Source organism: Erythrolamprus reginae, chromosome 8 (assembly GCF_031021105.1).
Source record: "Erythrolamprus reginae isolate rEryReg1 chromosome 8, rEryReg1.hap1, whole genome shotgun sequence".
NCBI classification, from domain to species: Eukaryota; Metazoa; Chordata; class Lepidosauria; order Squamata; family Dipsadidae; genus Erythrolamprus; species Erythrolamprus reginae.
The window spans coordinates 57,254,851-57,267,223 of record NC_091957.1 but is presented as its reverse complement, the minus strand read 5'-3'; the positions used below and the strand labels follow the sequence as shown (position 1 = coordinate 57,267,223).

The 12,373-nt window shown below is 45.7% G+C and overlaps 1 protein-coding gene across 4 annotated transcripts in view; it reads left to right on the top strand.

Annotated features, from left to right (window-relative positions):
- The window catches only part of LOC139171631 (integrator complex subunit 6-like), a 38,749-nt gene that overhangs the window by 19,403 nt on the left and 6,973 nt on the right, over positions 1-12,373 (top strand). For 2 of the 4 annotated variants that reach the window (XR_011559774.1, XM_070760027.1), the window contains exons 9-14: positions 2,719-2,851; positions 7,381-7,475; positions 8,694-8,804; positions 11,172-11,387; positions 11,517-11,640; positions 12,200-12,342. Coding sequence is in view for 3 of the 4 variants with exons in the window: in XM_070760027.1 (XP_070616128.1) it covers positions 2,719-2,851; positions 7,381-7,475; positions 8,694-8,804; positions 11,172-11,387; positions 11,517-11,640; positions 12,200-12,342 (822 nt within the window). In the remaining variant the exon portion in view is untranslated. Of the gene's footprint in view, positions 1-2,718; positions 2,852-3,039; positions 3,135-7,380; positions 7,476-8,693; positions 8,805-11,171; positions 11,388-11,516; positions 11,641-12,199; positions 12,343-12,373 lie in introns of those variants that run through there. The other 2 variants (XM_070760025.1, XM_070760028.1) reach the window with 2 other exon arrangements.

Sequence of the window (12,373 nt, the reverse complement as noted above, 5' to 3'; positions counted from 1 at the left end):
TTAAAGGTCATGACCAACACTTTGAATTGTGACCGGAAACTGATCGGCAGCCAATGCAAGCCACGGAGTGTTGAGGAAACATGGGCGAATCTTGGAAGCCCCACGATGGCTCTCGCGGCTGCATTCTGCACGATCTGAAGTTTCCGAACACTCTTCAAAGGTAGCCCCATGTAGAGAGCGTTGCAGTAATCGAGCCTCGAGGTGATGAGGGCATGAGTGACTGTGAGCAATGTCCAAATAGGGCCGCAGCTGGTGCACCAGGCGAACCTGGGCAAACGCCCCCCTCGCCACAGCCGAAAGATGATGCTCCAATGTCAGCTGTGGATCGAGGAGGACGCCCAAGTTGCGGACCCTCTCTGAGGGGGTCAGTAGTCCCCGTCCCCCCCATTGGTCCGGCCCTTCAACTGAGAGTAGCACTGGGCTACCCACGGAGGGTTCCCCAGTTCAATCCTGGTTATTCTTGCCGTAACTGGAGATTTTGAGGGAAGGGAACATCCTCGTATCTGCTGCCATTCTGACCAGCCATACTATTCTGAGCAAGCAGATGGTAGCCTGGCTTGAAATTTCACACGCGGGCTTCTGGTAATATTCCATTTCACAGGCAACTCCAAATTGTGTGGAATTGCCTGCTGCTCAGTGGTAAGAACGTTAGTGTCAGCGCCCCAAATAGCGCCCTGCCAGTTTGTTTGTTTGTTTGTTTGTTTATTTATTTATTAGATTTGTATGCCGCCCCTCTCCGAAGACTCGGGGAGGCTAACAACAATAAAAAAGACAATGTAAACAAATCTAATATTAAAAACAATCTAAAACCCCCAATTTAAAGAACCACTCATACATACAAGCATACCATGTATAAATTCTATAAGCCTAGGGGGAAGGGAAATTTCAATTCCTCCATGCCTGACGACAGAGGTGGGTTTTAAGGAGCTTGCGAAAGGCAAGGAGGTTAGTGGATTGGTAGGAATATTTCATTTCCCCCCCTAGTTTCAGGGGAGGAGAGTATGTGTTTTATCTCCCTCTTCTTTTTTTTACTTCAGGTCCTCTTGTCTTTTACCTGGTCCTGAAACTCCTCTGCAGTTTCTCCTCTCCCTTGCCCAACATTATTGGTCACCATAGCATAACTCTCCAGAAATATAGTTTAAAAGAGCCAAGAGAGAGAGAGAGAGAAAAAGATTAATCCCTCTCTGCGACCCAGAATTCTAGGAAAAGCTACATTTGTCTTTCACATTAACACGAATAACAACTGGTAATGTGAGAATTGTTTGAAAGGTTTATTATATATTTTTTTAAAAAAAATATTTTTTATTGGATATTAATATTAGAAATACATTTAGAATATTGATTAGACTTATGCTCACATAATGTAACATAGATACATAGATACGAGTCTACGGAGAGGGGCAGCATACAAATCTAATAAATAATAATAATAAAAATAATAAACATACAAACAGAGCAAGGTTTATTGTAATAGATGTGGGCTAACTAGAATTAGGGAACTCCATGGGGCCCTAATCTTAGCCCGATGAAGTAAGTATCGTTTGTTAAATAGGACAGATTACGAAAAAACCCCTCTCTAGGCCACTTTTGCTCTTAATATATATTATGTTTCTCCTGCCACCCCCCTCCCAAAATCTGATCCTTTTTGGATACAGCACAATGCCCTTGCTATCAGTGGCTGCATTGGAGTAGGTGCTTTGGAAGTTGCAGTTTATGCACAGCACTGGCAAAACTATCGGTTCGCTGGAGAAAAACCAGACATTTAAATCAAAGGACATGAAGCAGCAGCCCCCTCTTTAGAAAACACGGCAAATCTCACCAACATAGGGACCGCCTTCTGCCGCACGAATCCCAGCGACTAGTCAGGGCCCACAGAGTCGGCCTTCTCTAGGTCCCGTCAACTAGACAATGTCGTTGGGCGGGGCCTAGAGGAAAAGCCTTCTCTGTGGGGGCCCCGACCCTGTGGAATCTGCTCCCCCTGGAGATTCCTACTGCCCCCACCCTCCTCGCCTTCTGCAAGAGTCTGAAGACTCATTTATGCCACCAGGCCATTAGATTCTTGCCCCGTGGCCAATGAACGTTTTGAGAGAATGTTGAGCAAATGGAATGACTGCTTTTTATGGTTTTGTGGGTTTTTTGGACTTTTAAATCTAAGTCTACGGGCAGGGGCAGCATACAAATCCAATAAATTATTATTATTATTATTATTATTATTATTATTATTATTATTATTATTAATTAATTGGATCTAAGATATTGTATGTTGTTTATTATATACTGCTCAAAAAAATAAAGGGAACATTTAAACAACACAATGTAACTCCAAGTAAATCAAACTTTTGTGAAATCAAACTGTCCACTTAGGAAGCAACACTGATTGACCGTCAATTTCATTTTGTTGTCAGCACATTCATCTTTGTACAGAACAAAGTATTCAATGAAAATATTTCATTCAATCAGATCTAGGATGTGTTTTTTGGGTGTTCCCTTTATTTTTTTGAGCAGTGTTTGTTGTAAGTTGTCCCGAGTCCTCGGAGAGGGACGGCGTAAAAGTCTAATTAATTAAGTAATTAAGTAATTAAACAAACAAATAATTAAATAAGTACAGACTATTCACCCCCTCTTTTACAACTTACTTTCTTCCCCAGTTAGCCCCAACACTCTCTCCTGCCCGGTGTGTCTAACGTTGCCCCCCTTCCCTTTGCTCTTCCTCCCTAGGTCTTTGTGAGCAGCAGCGCAAAATACAGCGAGCTCGGACACCCCTTTGGTTATTTAAAGGCCAGCACCAGTCTGACCTGTGTCAATCTCTATGTGATGCCTTACAACTACCCCGTCCTGCTCCCTCTGCTCGGTAAGCGCCGCCCTGCCTGCCCGGCCACATCTCAGGAAGGTCACCCCGACGTCTGTCTCTATATATGTGTCCGTGCTTGTATGTTTTGCCAGCCGTTTTCTTAAACGGGATGGGAACCAAGTGTTGCAAACTGCCACGTTTGGGAGAAGAGGCTTTTTACACCCCCCTCTCCCTTTTTTTCTCTGCAGCAGAGGAGGAGAGCCACCTGCTGCCCAGTGCATGTTTGATGCTGCTCACCTCCTAGACTCGTAGCTTCTTCCTTAATTGGAGTAAGGTTCAACCTCCATTCTTTTCCCTCTTGCAGGCTGTGGTGTCTTACATTTGCAGCAGCATGTGTATAATAAGCCCTGGGTTTTGTTTTCGTTTGAGAACTCGGGCTCGGAATTTCCAAGGGTTTATAGATACCGGGGAGAAAGAAAGAAAAAAGGAAAACCAAGCTTGCTGTTCCCTTCTTTTGCAAGAAATAAGCACCTTGTCCCTGGGTGGATTTATTTTCACAAAATTTGTTTTAGCCTGGATCCTGACCCTCTTTGGTTGGGAAGGAAACCCAGGTCACCGCGCTGTGTTGACAGTTTTTGATTCCAAAAACAGAATTGTCTGGGTAGAAGGAGCCCGTTTTGTTTTAACCTCAGTCAAGGCTTCGTGTTTGAACTTGGATGCCCCTGCATGGCCTCTGGGTGGCCCCAGGTGTCCTCCCTCCCAGGGTAAAGCAGAGAGCCTTTTTTCATCCTCTCAACTCACCCAGAGTGTAAAGCATTTTGCCTGCGGAAGTTGCCCCCCAATTTAGAAGGCGAGTCCTTTTTCAGATGCCAGCTGAGCTCATTGGTTAGCCGTTGCCTAAAAGGGTAACATTAGTTTCAGACGTGTGGACACTGGAAGGAAACACCTCGGGGTTGTGTGTGTTTCCGCTTCCCTCCTTGTCACTGAGCTCAATTTCAGCCTTGCCCATTAACTCCAATCTTGGCTCACTGTGCAGGCCAATAACAATCCTTGTGCCACCCTGTTTCTAATTCCCCGGCCTTGCGGTGCAGAAGTGCATGGGTTTCCCTGCCTCGGGAATGACGGGCCTATTTTGAGCCTCTTAGTTGCACTTGACAGGTTTTGACAGCTCTTTGCCTTTGTCTTTCTCCGCTGGCGACTTGTTTTCACAACCGAAAACAAAGCGTCAGTCTGTTTCCCTTTTGCAGCATCTCTGCCTGGCCTTCACGTGTTCCTTTTTTTAGGTCTTTATTTTTCAGCCCAGATGACTAAATGTTGAACAGCAGGGTGGAGATCCCGAGCTGCATGACTCACTGTGGTTGGGTAATTTTTGCAAACGGGGGAATGGTAAATCGAAGCGTGTATGCCTTGTGCTCTTTCTTGCGTCAGCTGAGGAATATACAGTGGTACCTCCACTTACGAACTTAATTCGTTCCATGACCAGGTTCTAAAGTAGAAAAGTTTGTAAGAAGAAGCCATTTTTCCCATAGGAATCAATGTACAAGCAAATAATGTGTGCGATTGGGGAAACCACAGGGAGGGTGGGGGCCCTGTTTCCTCCTAGGAGATTCCTAGAGAGGCCCCACGGAGGCTTCTCCCCGCCTTTTTCCAGCCCTGTTTCCTCCCAGGAGATTCCTAGAGAGGCCCCACGGAGGCTTCTCCTTGCCTTTTACGGCCCTGTTTCCTCCCAGGAGATTTCTAGAGAGGCCCCATGGAGGCTTCTCCCCGCCTTTTCCGGCCCTGTTTCCTCCCAGGAGATTCCTAGAGAGGCCCCACGGAGGCTTCTCCCTGCCTTTTCTGGCCCTGTTTCCTCCCAGGAGATTCCTAGAGAGGCCCCACGGAGGCTTCTCCCCGCCTTTTCTGGCCCTGTTTCCTCCCAGGAGATTCCAAGAGAGGCCCCACGGAGGCTTCTCCCTGCCTTTTCTGGCCCTGTTTCCTCCCAGGAGATTCCTAGAGAGGCCCCACGGAGGCTTCTCCCCGCCTTTTCTGGCCCTGTTTCCTCCCAGGAGATTCCTAGAGAGGCCCCACGGAGGCTTCTCCCCGCCTTTTCTGGCCCTGTTTCCTCCCAGGAGATTCCAAGAGAGGCCCCATGGAGGCTTCTCCCTGCCTTTTCCGGCCCTGTTTCCTCCCAGGAGATTCCTAGAGAGGCCCCACGGAGGCTTCTCCCCGCCTTTTCTGGCCCTGTTTCCTCCCAGGAGATTCCAAGAGAGGCCCCATGGAGGCTTCTCCCTGCCTTTTCTGGCCCTGTTTCCTCCCAGGAGATTCCTAGAGAGGCCCCACGGAGGCTTCTCCCCGCCTTTTCTGGCCCTGTTTCCTCCCAGGAGATTCCTAGAGAGGCCCCACGGAGGCTTCTCCCCGCCTTTTCTGGCCCTGTTTCCTCCCAGGAGATTCCAAGAGAGGCCCCATGGAGGCTTCTCCCTGCCTTTTCCGGCCCTGTTTCCTCCCAGGAGATTCCAAGAGAGGCCCCATGGAGGCTTCTCCCTGCCTTTTCTGGCCCTGTTTCCTCCCAGGAGATTCCTAGAGAGGCCCCACGGAGGCTTCTCCCCGCCTTTTCTGGCCCTGTTTCCTCCCAGGAGATTCCAAGAGAGGCCCCATGGAGGCTTCTCCCTGCCTTTTCTGGCCCTGTTTCCTCCCAGGAGATTCCTAGAGAGGCCCCACGGAGGCTTCTCCCCGCCTTTTCTGGCCCTGTTTCCTCCCAGGAGATTCCTAGAGAGGCCCCACGGAGGCTTCTCCCCGCCTTTTCTGGCCCTGTTTCCTCCCAGGAGATTCCAAGAGAGGCCCCATGGAGGCTTCTCCCTGCCTTTTCCGGCCCTGTTTCCTCCCAGGAGATTCCCGGAGAGGCCCCACAGAGGCTTCTCCCTGCCTTTTCCGGTAACAGTTTTGGAGGCTGGGGTTTGTAAGTAGAAAATGGTTCTTGAGAAGAGGCAAAATAAATTTGAACACCCGGTTCTTATCTAGAAAAGTTTGTAAGTAGAGGCGTTCTTATGTAGAGGTACCACTGTATCCAGAAGCACAACTGGATTACTTATCGATTAAGTCCTTGAGTATCTTCCTAAAAAAATGTTTTTTGTCCCTCTGAGCTCTCTTCTTTCCCTGGAACAAAAGGGTTGCAAAGATGGATTAGTTTTATTTCTGGCCTTCTCATTTCAGAAACACTTTCTGCTTATTCTTTTGCCCTAAATTATGCATTGGGGAATATAGTGATTTTGGAGAGAGAACTGCTGGTAAATAAGAGATTCTATTCCCCCCCCCCCTCCTTTTTGGGAGTGTGGGTGCATGATTCTACTTGAGATTTCCTGTTGCTTCAGACCTTGCTCTGTTCCCGTAGGTCAAAGAAAATAGGAACTCCTGGCTCTTCTTTCAGATATGTTTTTCAAATATAGATGTGTGTAGGTGAAGAAACCTGCATGATTAGTTTTCCTATTTTATCCCCCTGTTGGCTCCCAACTACATAGATTTGATTTGCCGCTCCTCAGATTTGGTCTCCTCCTTGCCACTTTTCTTTGGTCAGTTGTTATGTTTGCTGTATTAAACATTGAGAATATTTCCTGCCCTGATTGGCAAAGATACTAAACGGAGATGTTAAAACGAAGGCTCAGCGTCTCTAAGTTCTTGGTTGATTTGCAGGAGATGGAGGTCTCTTGCCTGGGCTGATAGTTAGCGGGGGGGGGGGGGGGGGCAGACGAGTGGCTTTGTCAAGTAACTGTTGAATTTTCTAAGAATAATTTCCACCCTATCTCCCAAAGGTAAAAACGTTCCTGATGGCTTGTCCAAGGTCCCTTTTCCATCAGGAAAAGTTGAGTAAGAGCTTATCAGGAATTCCATCTGTTGCTTAGTTACCTAAACAAACCATCATGCGAGTGCACACACACACATTCGCTTCAGCTTCTTGTGTTGCAAGGGAACACACCGCACCGAAAGCTGAGGAAAAGACCCTGGCTTCCATTTAAGGCTCTATGGCACGCTTTAAAAAGAAACATTCAGACAGAAATTTCAAAAGGGCTTTGAAAAAATTTTTGGAAGGGATTTGTCATTCCCTTTCTCCTAGAGCAGAGGCAGGCAAAGTTGGCTCTTCTATGGCAAGTGGACTTCAACTCCCAGAATTCCTGAGCTAGCATGATTGTCTCAGGAATTCTGGGAGTTGAAGTCCACATGTCCTAGAAGAGCCAACTTTGCCTGCCTCTATCCTAGGGAGCTGAGAGTGAATGGTCCAAGGTTTATCTAGTGGTCTTCTGCCTCAGGTGGGGTTAGAGCCCAGGTTGTCCTCTCTCCAGACTTCACACCTAGGCCAAATTGTCTTCTCTACTTTTATGTGGATGGATGGAGTTGTGGCATACAATAGCGTTCTGTGTGTGTCTTTAGAAGCCCAAAATATCTTCTTGTTAGCTCCAACATGGGATTTGATCTTGGAAAACCCACCTCCCTTTGGATCTTGGTTCTTAAGGGAAAAATCTCCTGGCGCAGGAAATAGTTGTTTTACTTTTGACGTCCAAGTGTCGGGGTGCAGGTTTTGTTTTTTCTTAACTCGGATTGTTTCCTCCTCTTTGCAGATGACCTTTTCAAGTTTCACAAGCTGAAGCCAAACCTGAAGTGGCGACAAGCATTGGAGAGCTACATAAAAACCATGCCTCCTTACTACTTAGTGGTAGGTAGTGCTGTCCTTTTCGTGGGCCCAAAAGAACCCCTCGAGAGAACACCCTTCTTGCATGTCTTTTGAGTCAAACATCTTGCATGTCAGGGTTCCCGAGTTCTTAATGCTTGCAATTTAGTAAATCCCCCCCCTTAAAAAAAACCCTTTTGGAATTGTCACCTAGCATATCGGATTTGCGGGGGGGGGGGTATTTTTCAGCCCCCTCCTTCCCTCCTCCTTCTTTATCCTTTCTGGGTCCATTAAGTTCATTAAGTCTTTCCTGATACGTTTTATGCTTAAGACCTTCCACCATTCCAAAGACGGGCTACAAGAATGGTGGAAGGTCTTAAGCATAAAACGTATCAGGAAAGACTTCATGAACTCAATCTGTAGAGTCTGGAGGACAGAAGGAAAAGGGGGGACATGATCGAAACATTTAAATATGTCAAAGGGTTAAATAAGGTCCAGGAGGGAAGTGTTTTTAATAGGAAAGTGAACACAAGAACAAGGGGACACCATCTGAAGTTAGTTGGGGGAAAGATCAAAAGCAATGTGAGGAAATATTATTTCACTGAAAGAGTAGTAGATCCTTGGAACAAACTTCCAGCAGACGTGGTTGGTAAATCCACAGTCACTGAATGTAAACATGCCTGGGATAAACATAGATCCATCCTAAGATAAAAATACAGGAAATAGTATAAGGGCAGACTAGATGGACCATGAGGTCTTTTTCTGCCGTCAGTCTTCTATGTTTCTATGTTTCCATTAACTTCAGATCTCTGGGCTACTGCCGCTAGTGGTATAAGCAATGGAAGAGGGTAGCATTTAACCTTGTGCCTGGCTGAGCCAGAGGTGGGAGGGAAGCTGATAAAAACTAGGTGGGCAATATGGAAAGTACCTGGATAGCTTGGGCAAGATGCCTCGTTGTGGACTTGCATCATCCCGGCAATCAGGGTCTCCGGCTTCTGTGCTGTGACTGGTGGGGGCGCCAGGATGGTTCCGTGGCCCAAATACCCACAATGAGATGCTTTAAACGACTGGAATGTACGACCTTGAATCCATGCTTCCAAAAATATATATGAAAAAAAATAAAACACGGCATACTGGAGCACAAACTCTGCGGTGCCTTAATATCTTTTAAGAATTTTTTTTTAAAACAAACAAACAATTTCTTTAAAGAAAAAAAAAGATTTGATTCTCTTCTCACTCTTGTGTATTTTGTTTTCCTTATAGCCATTAAAGAAAGCCCTCAGGATGATGGGAGCTCCAAATCTGATATCAGATAATTTAGATTGTGGACTTAGTTACAGTGTTATCTCTTACCTTAAAAAGCTCAGCCAACAGGTAGTATCGACAAAACCTTTGAAATTAGAAGTACATGAATTATTATTATTTTTTTAGTGTGTGTTGCTCTAGTTCTATAAATAAATCACCCAAGGAATGTCTCTTCCCCCTCCCTATTTTTGAGATAGGTTAAAAAGGCCTATTTGCATCTCCAATAAACGGTGGTTGGGGTCCAGAGCACAAGAAATAGAGGACGACAAACAATTTTAGTGTGGCTGTTTATTTTTCACTGGGCTGTGGTTGTAAATCACTAGCATTTCATAAATACAGCAGCTGTTCTGTGCTGTTGGTACCTGGAAACCACACATTAACTGGGGTTGGGGTTTTTTTAGAAACAAAAGCAAACTAGACACATCACAATACTGAGGCTAGATAATATCCTTAAAGGACCCCTTTCGTTGAGTATTTAAGAAATGCTAAGAAGTTATATTGAGTTGTGTCTTAAAAGTTGCATGGGTTGGGGTGAAGGGTGCCTGATGCTTTAAAGCAGAGAATCTCTCCCAACCTTTACCACGTGTGGACTTCATATCCCAGAATTCATCAGCCAGCCTCGTTCTGAGAGGGATTCTGGGAGTTGAAGTCCACAAATCATAAAGTTGCCAAGGGTGGGGACGCCTGGTATTGGAATTCCCATAGAGTGGGAAAATCTTCCTGTTGCGTAAACTTAAAATTGCAGGTCAAAACAACTGACCACAAAGTGACTCTCTTCCCCTTGTTAGAAATCTCACCTTCCCCTTTGCTTGTTTTGAACAACTTGAGTAATTGGTTAAGAAATCTGCCTACTACTAGACGATGTTAAGAATTAACCCCAAACCATTCAGATTATTTTGGGATGTTCAAGAAAGACCTTCAGGATCCCAGCTAGCTTCCTGTATGTGTGTTTATGTGTTTATGTTTATTGGATTTGTATGCCGCCCCTCTCCGTAGACTCGGGGCGGCTAACAACAGTGGTAAAAACAACATGCGACAATTCAATACTAAAACAGCTAAAAACCCTTATTTTAAAAACCAATCATACATACAAACATACCATGCGTAAATTGTAAAGGCCTAGGGGGAAAGAATATCTCAGTTCCCCCTTGCCTGATGACAGAGGTGGGTTTTAAGAAGCTCTTCCCCTGTGTCCCAGTAGAGCTTAAGAGGCAAAAAGCTGAAAGGTGCCGATGGATTGAAGTAGTTGAGATGTAGCACGTTTCCTTGGTTTTCTATGGGATGCAAAGCTGCACAGTATTTGGAGTAACATCAACACCAAAGGCTTGAGAAAGCAACACTTGGGCAGGGTGACTTAAATTTTGCTGTCTGTCCTGTGATAACTGTGACCTTTACTAGTAGTTACGTGAGAAAGCCAGAACTTGCAGTGAAACAAATTCAACGTAGAGTCCATAAAAATAATTGGAAGCCATATGTGGCTGTGTCCTTCCAAGACCCACGCAGTTAATTCTATAGAAGTCCAGTTTGGGATAATTTATTTATTTATTGCACTTCTATGCCGCCCCTCTCCAAGGGCTCGGGGCAGCTCACAACATATAGCAAACCATATACAGTATCTAATGCCTTATTGATAGCTCTCTCTCTCTCTCTCCCTCCCCCTCTTCCTCTTTCTCCCTCTTCCTAAATTATACAAATTCTCTCTTTTTTTGAGTGTATATACTTATATTGGCCAAAGGGCTGTTTGATTTGTAATTCAGTTGCTTAAACTGGAGCTGTAATCCAAAGGGCAGGGAACCAGGATGTATTTTAGGGGAAATTGCAGCTGTGCCTCCTTGGGTGAGAAAGTTGTTTCTATTCGAAACTTTGTTCAACAGAGGTTCTGGGTCAATGCTCTTAAATTGCTTGCCGTCATCTTTGAAGTATTGGTCTTTTCTGCAGAAACCTTTAATCCCTTTTGCAGTGCAGTAGCGTTTTATGGGACTAATATGAAACCAGGCATGCAAGTTTTTAAGCTGCACAACTGGCAAACATGATTATTTGCAGCAGAGGCTCTGGCCAATGAAAAGATCCCTGCTATGGTAACGTTTCCCCCTGCCTTTACCTGGGGTTCAAAAACTTCCTCCATTGGCTTTCCTGCAGCCCATTTTGCAGACTTTTAAGTCACCCGTGTGTCAGAACCGCTTCAGAAAAGGCCCACGGTGTAATTTGAAAGCTTGCATGACTTCAAGTGATTGCGATGGGTGTTGTGCCAAAATGTTGTGAACCCTTGAAGAAGGACCCGGTTTAAGCAGTTGTTGTTGTTTTTTTAAATTAAAACTCCCTGACACTCGGAAGGCAGAGTTTGTCTTTCAATGTGCCGGGTGTTTTGCTTTAAAGCTACAAACCGCCGGCAGGGCTGTGGGCCACCATTAACGGGCCCTGTGGTTTTCATTGCAGACAAAAATAGAGTCGGAGCGGATAATAGGGTCGGTGGGTAAGAAACCCCCGCAAGAGACGGGCATTAAAGTGAAGAGCCACTCCAGCGGCTTGTCCCTCATCCAGAGCAAAGATTTCAAGCAGTTGCTTCAAGGGATTTCGGGCAGTTCTCCCCTGAGGCTGCCTGAAATGAACGTGAAGGAATTTGCTGGATTCCACATAGGGCTCTTGAATAAGGTGAGTCTGGGTCCCAGATCTGAAGGAAGCAAGGCGCCCCCAGGCTCTGGGTCCTTCTGGCTTTTCAGAAGGGGTGGGTGGGAGGAAAAAAAAAGACTAAACCCAACCGTGTTCTTTGCCCAAACCCAGGATCTGAAGCCGCAGGCCTTCCGCAACGCTTACGATATTCCCCGTCGCAGCCTTTTAGATCAGCTGACCAGGATGAGAACCAACCTGTTGAAAACACACAAGTTCATTCTAGGCCAGGATGAAGGTAAGGATTCCCGTGGAGTTCTGGGAATGCAGAGGGTGGCTTTTTACGTCTGCCTCCAGATAATCCAGACAGCCTTGGTTGTCTCTTTCCAAAACCCTCAATCGAGGCTGCGTTTGCTTGCGAAAGAGGCGCTTAATCTCAGAACTCGGGCCTGCTCCTGCGAGTAATTTGGAGGGGGTGGCGCTGTAGATTTATATGTACAGTCTGAAGTGGAGAATAAGGGTGCTTTGCCTCTTCGTTTTGGACTTGTTTCCCAGGAAATGTTTTAGATAGAATAGAATAGAATAGAATTCTTTATTGGCCAAGTGTGATTGGACACACAAGGAATTTGTCTTTGGTGCAGATGCTCTCAGTGTACATAAAAGAAAAGATGCATTAGAATAGAATAGAATAGAATATTATTATTATATATTTAAATGTAAGATAGAATTAGAATAGAATATTATTATTATTATATATTGGAGACATTTTTACCGCAGTCATAGGCTTTTTTTGTGGAGGGAGGCTTTAGAGAACGCAGACTCTTTGGGCAACGAGGCACCTGGCTCCTGTCTTGCAGACTGTCTTCACAGTGTTCCCGTAGCACATATGGGCAACTACCAGGAGTACCTAAAGATGATGCCTTCTCCCCTTCGAGAAATTGACCCTGACCAGCCCAAAAGGCTCCACACTTTCGGAAACCCTTTCAAGCAGGATAAAAAGGTAGGCGGCGGTGGGGTGGGGGCTCTGCTTC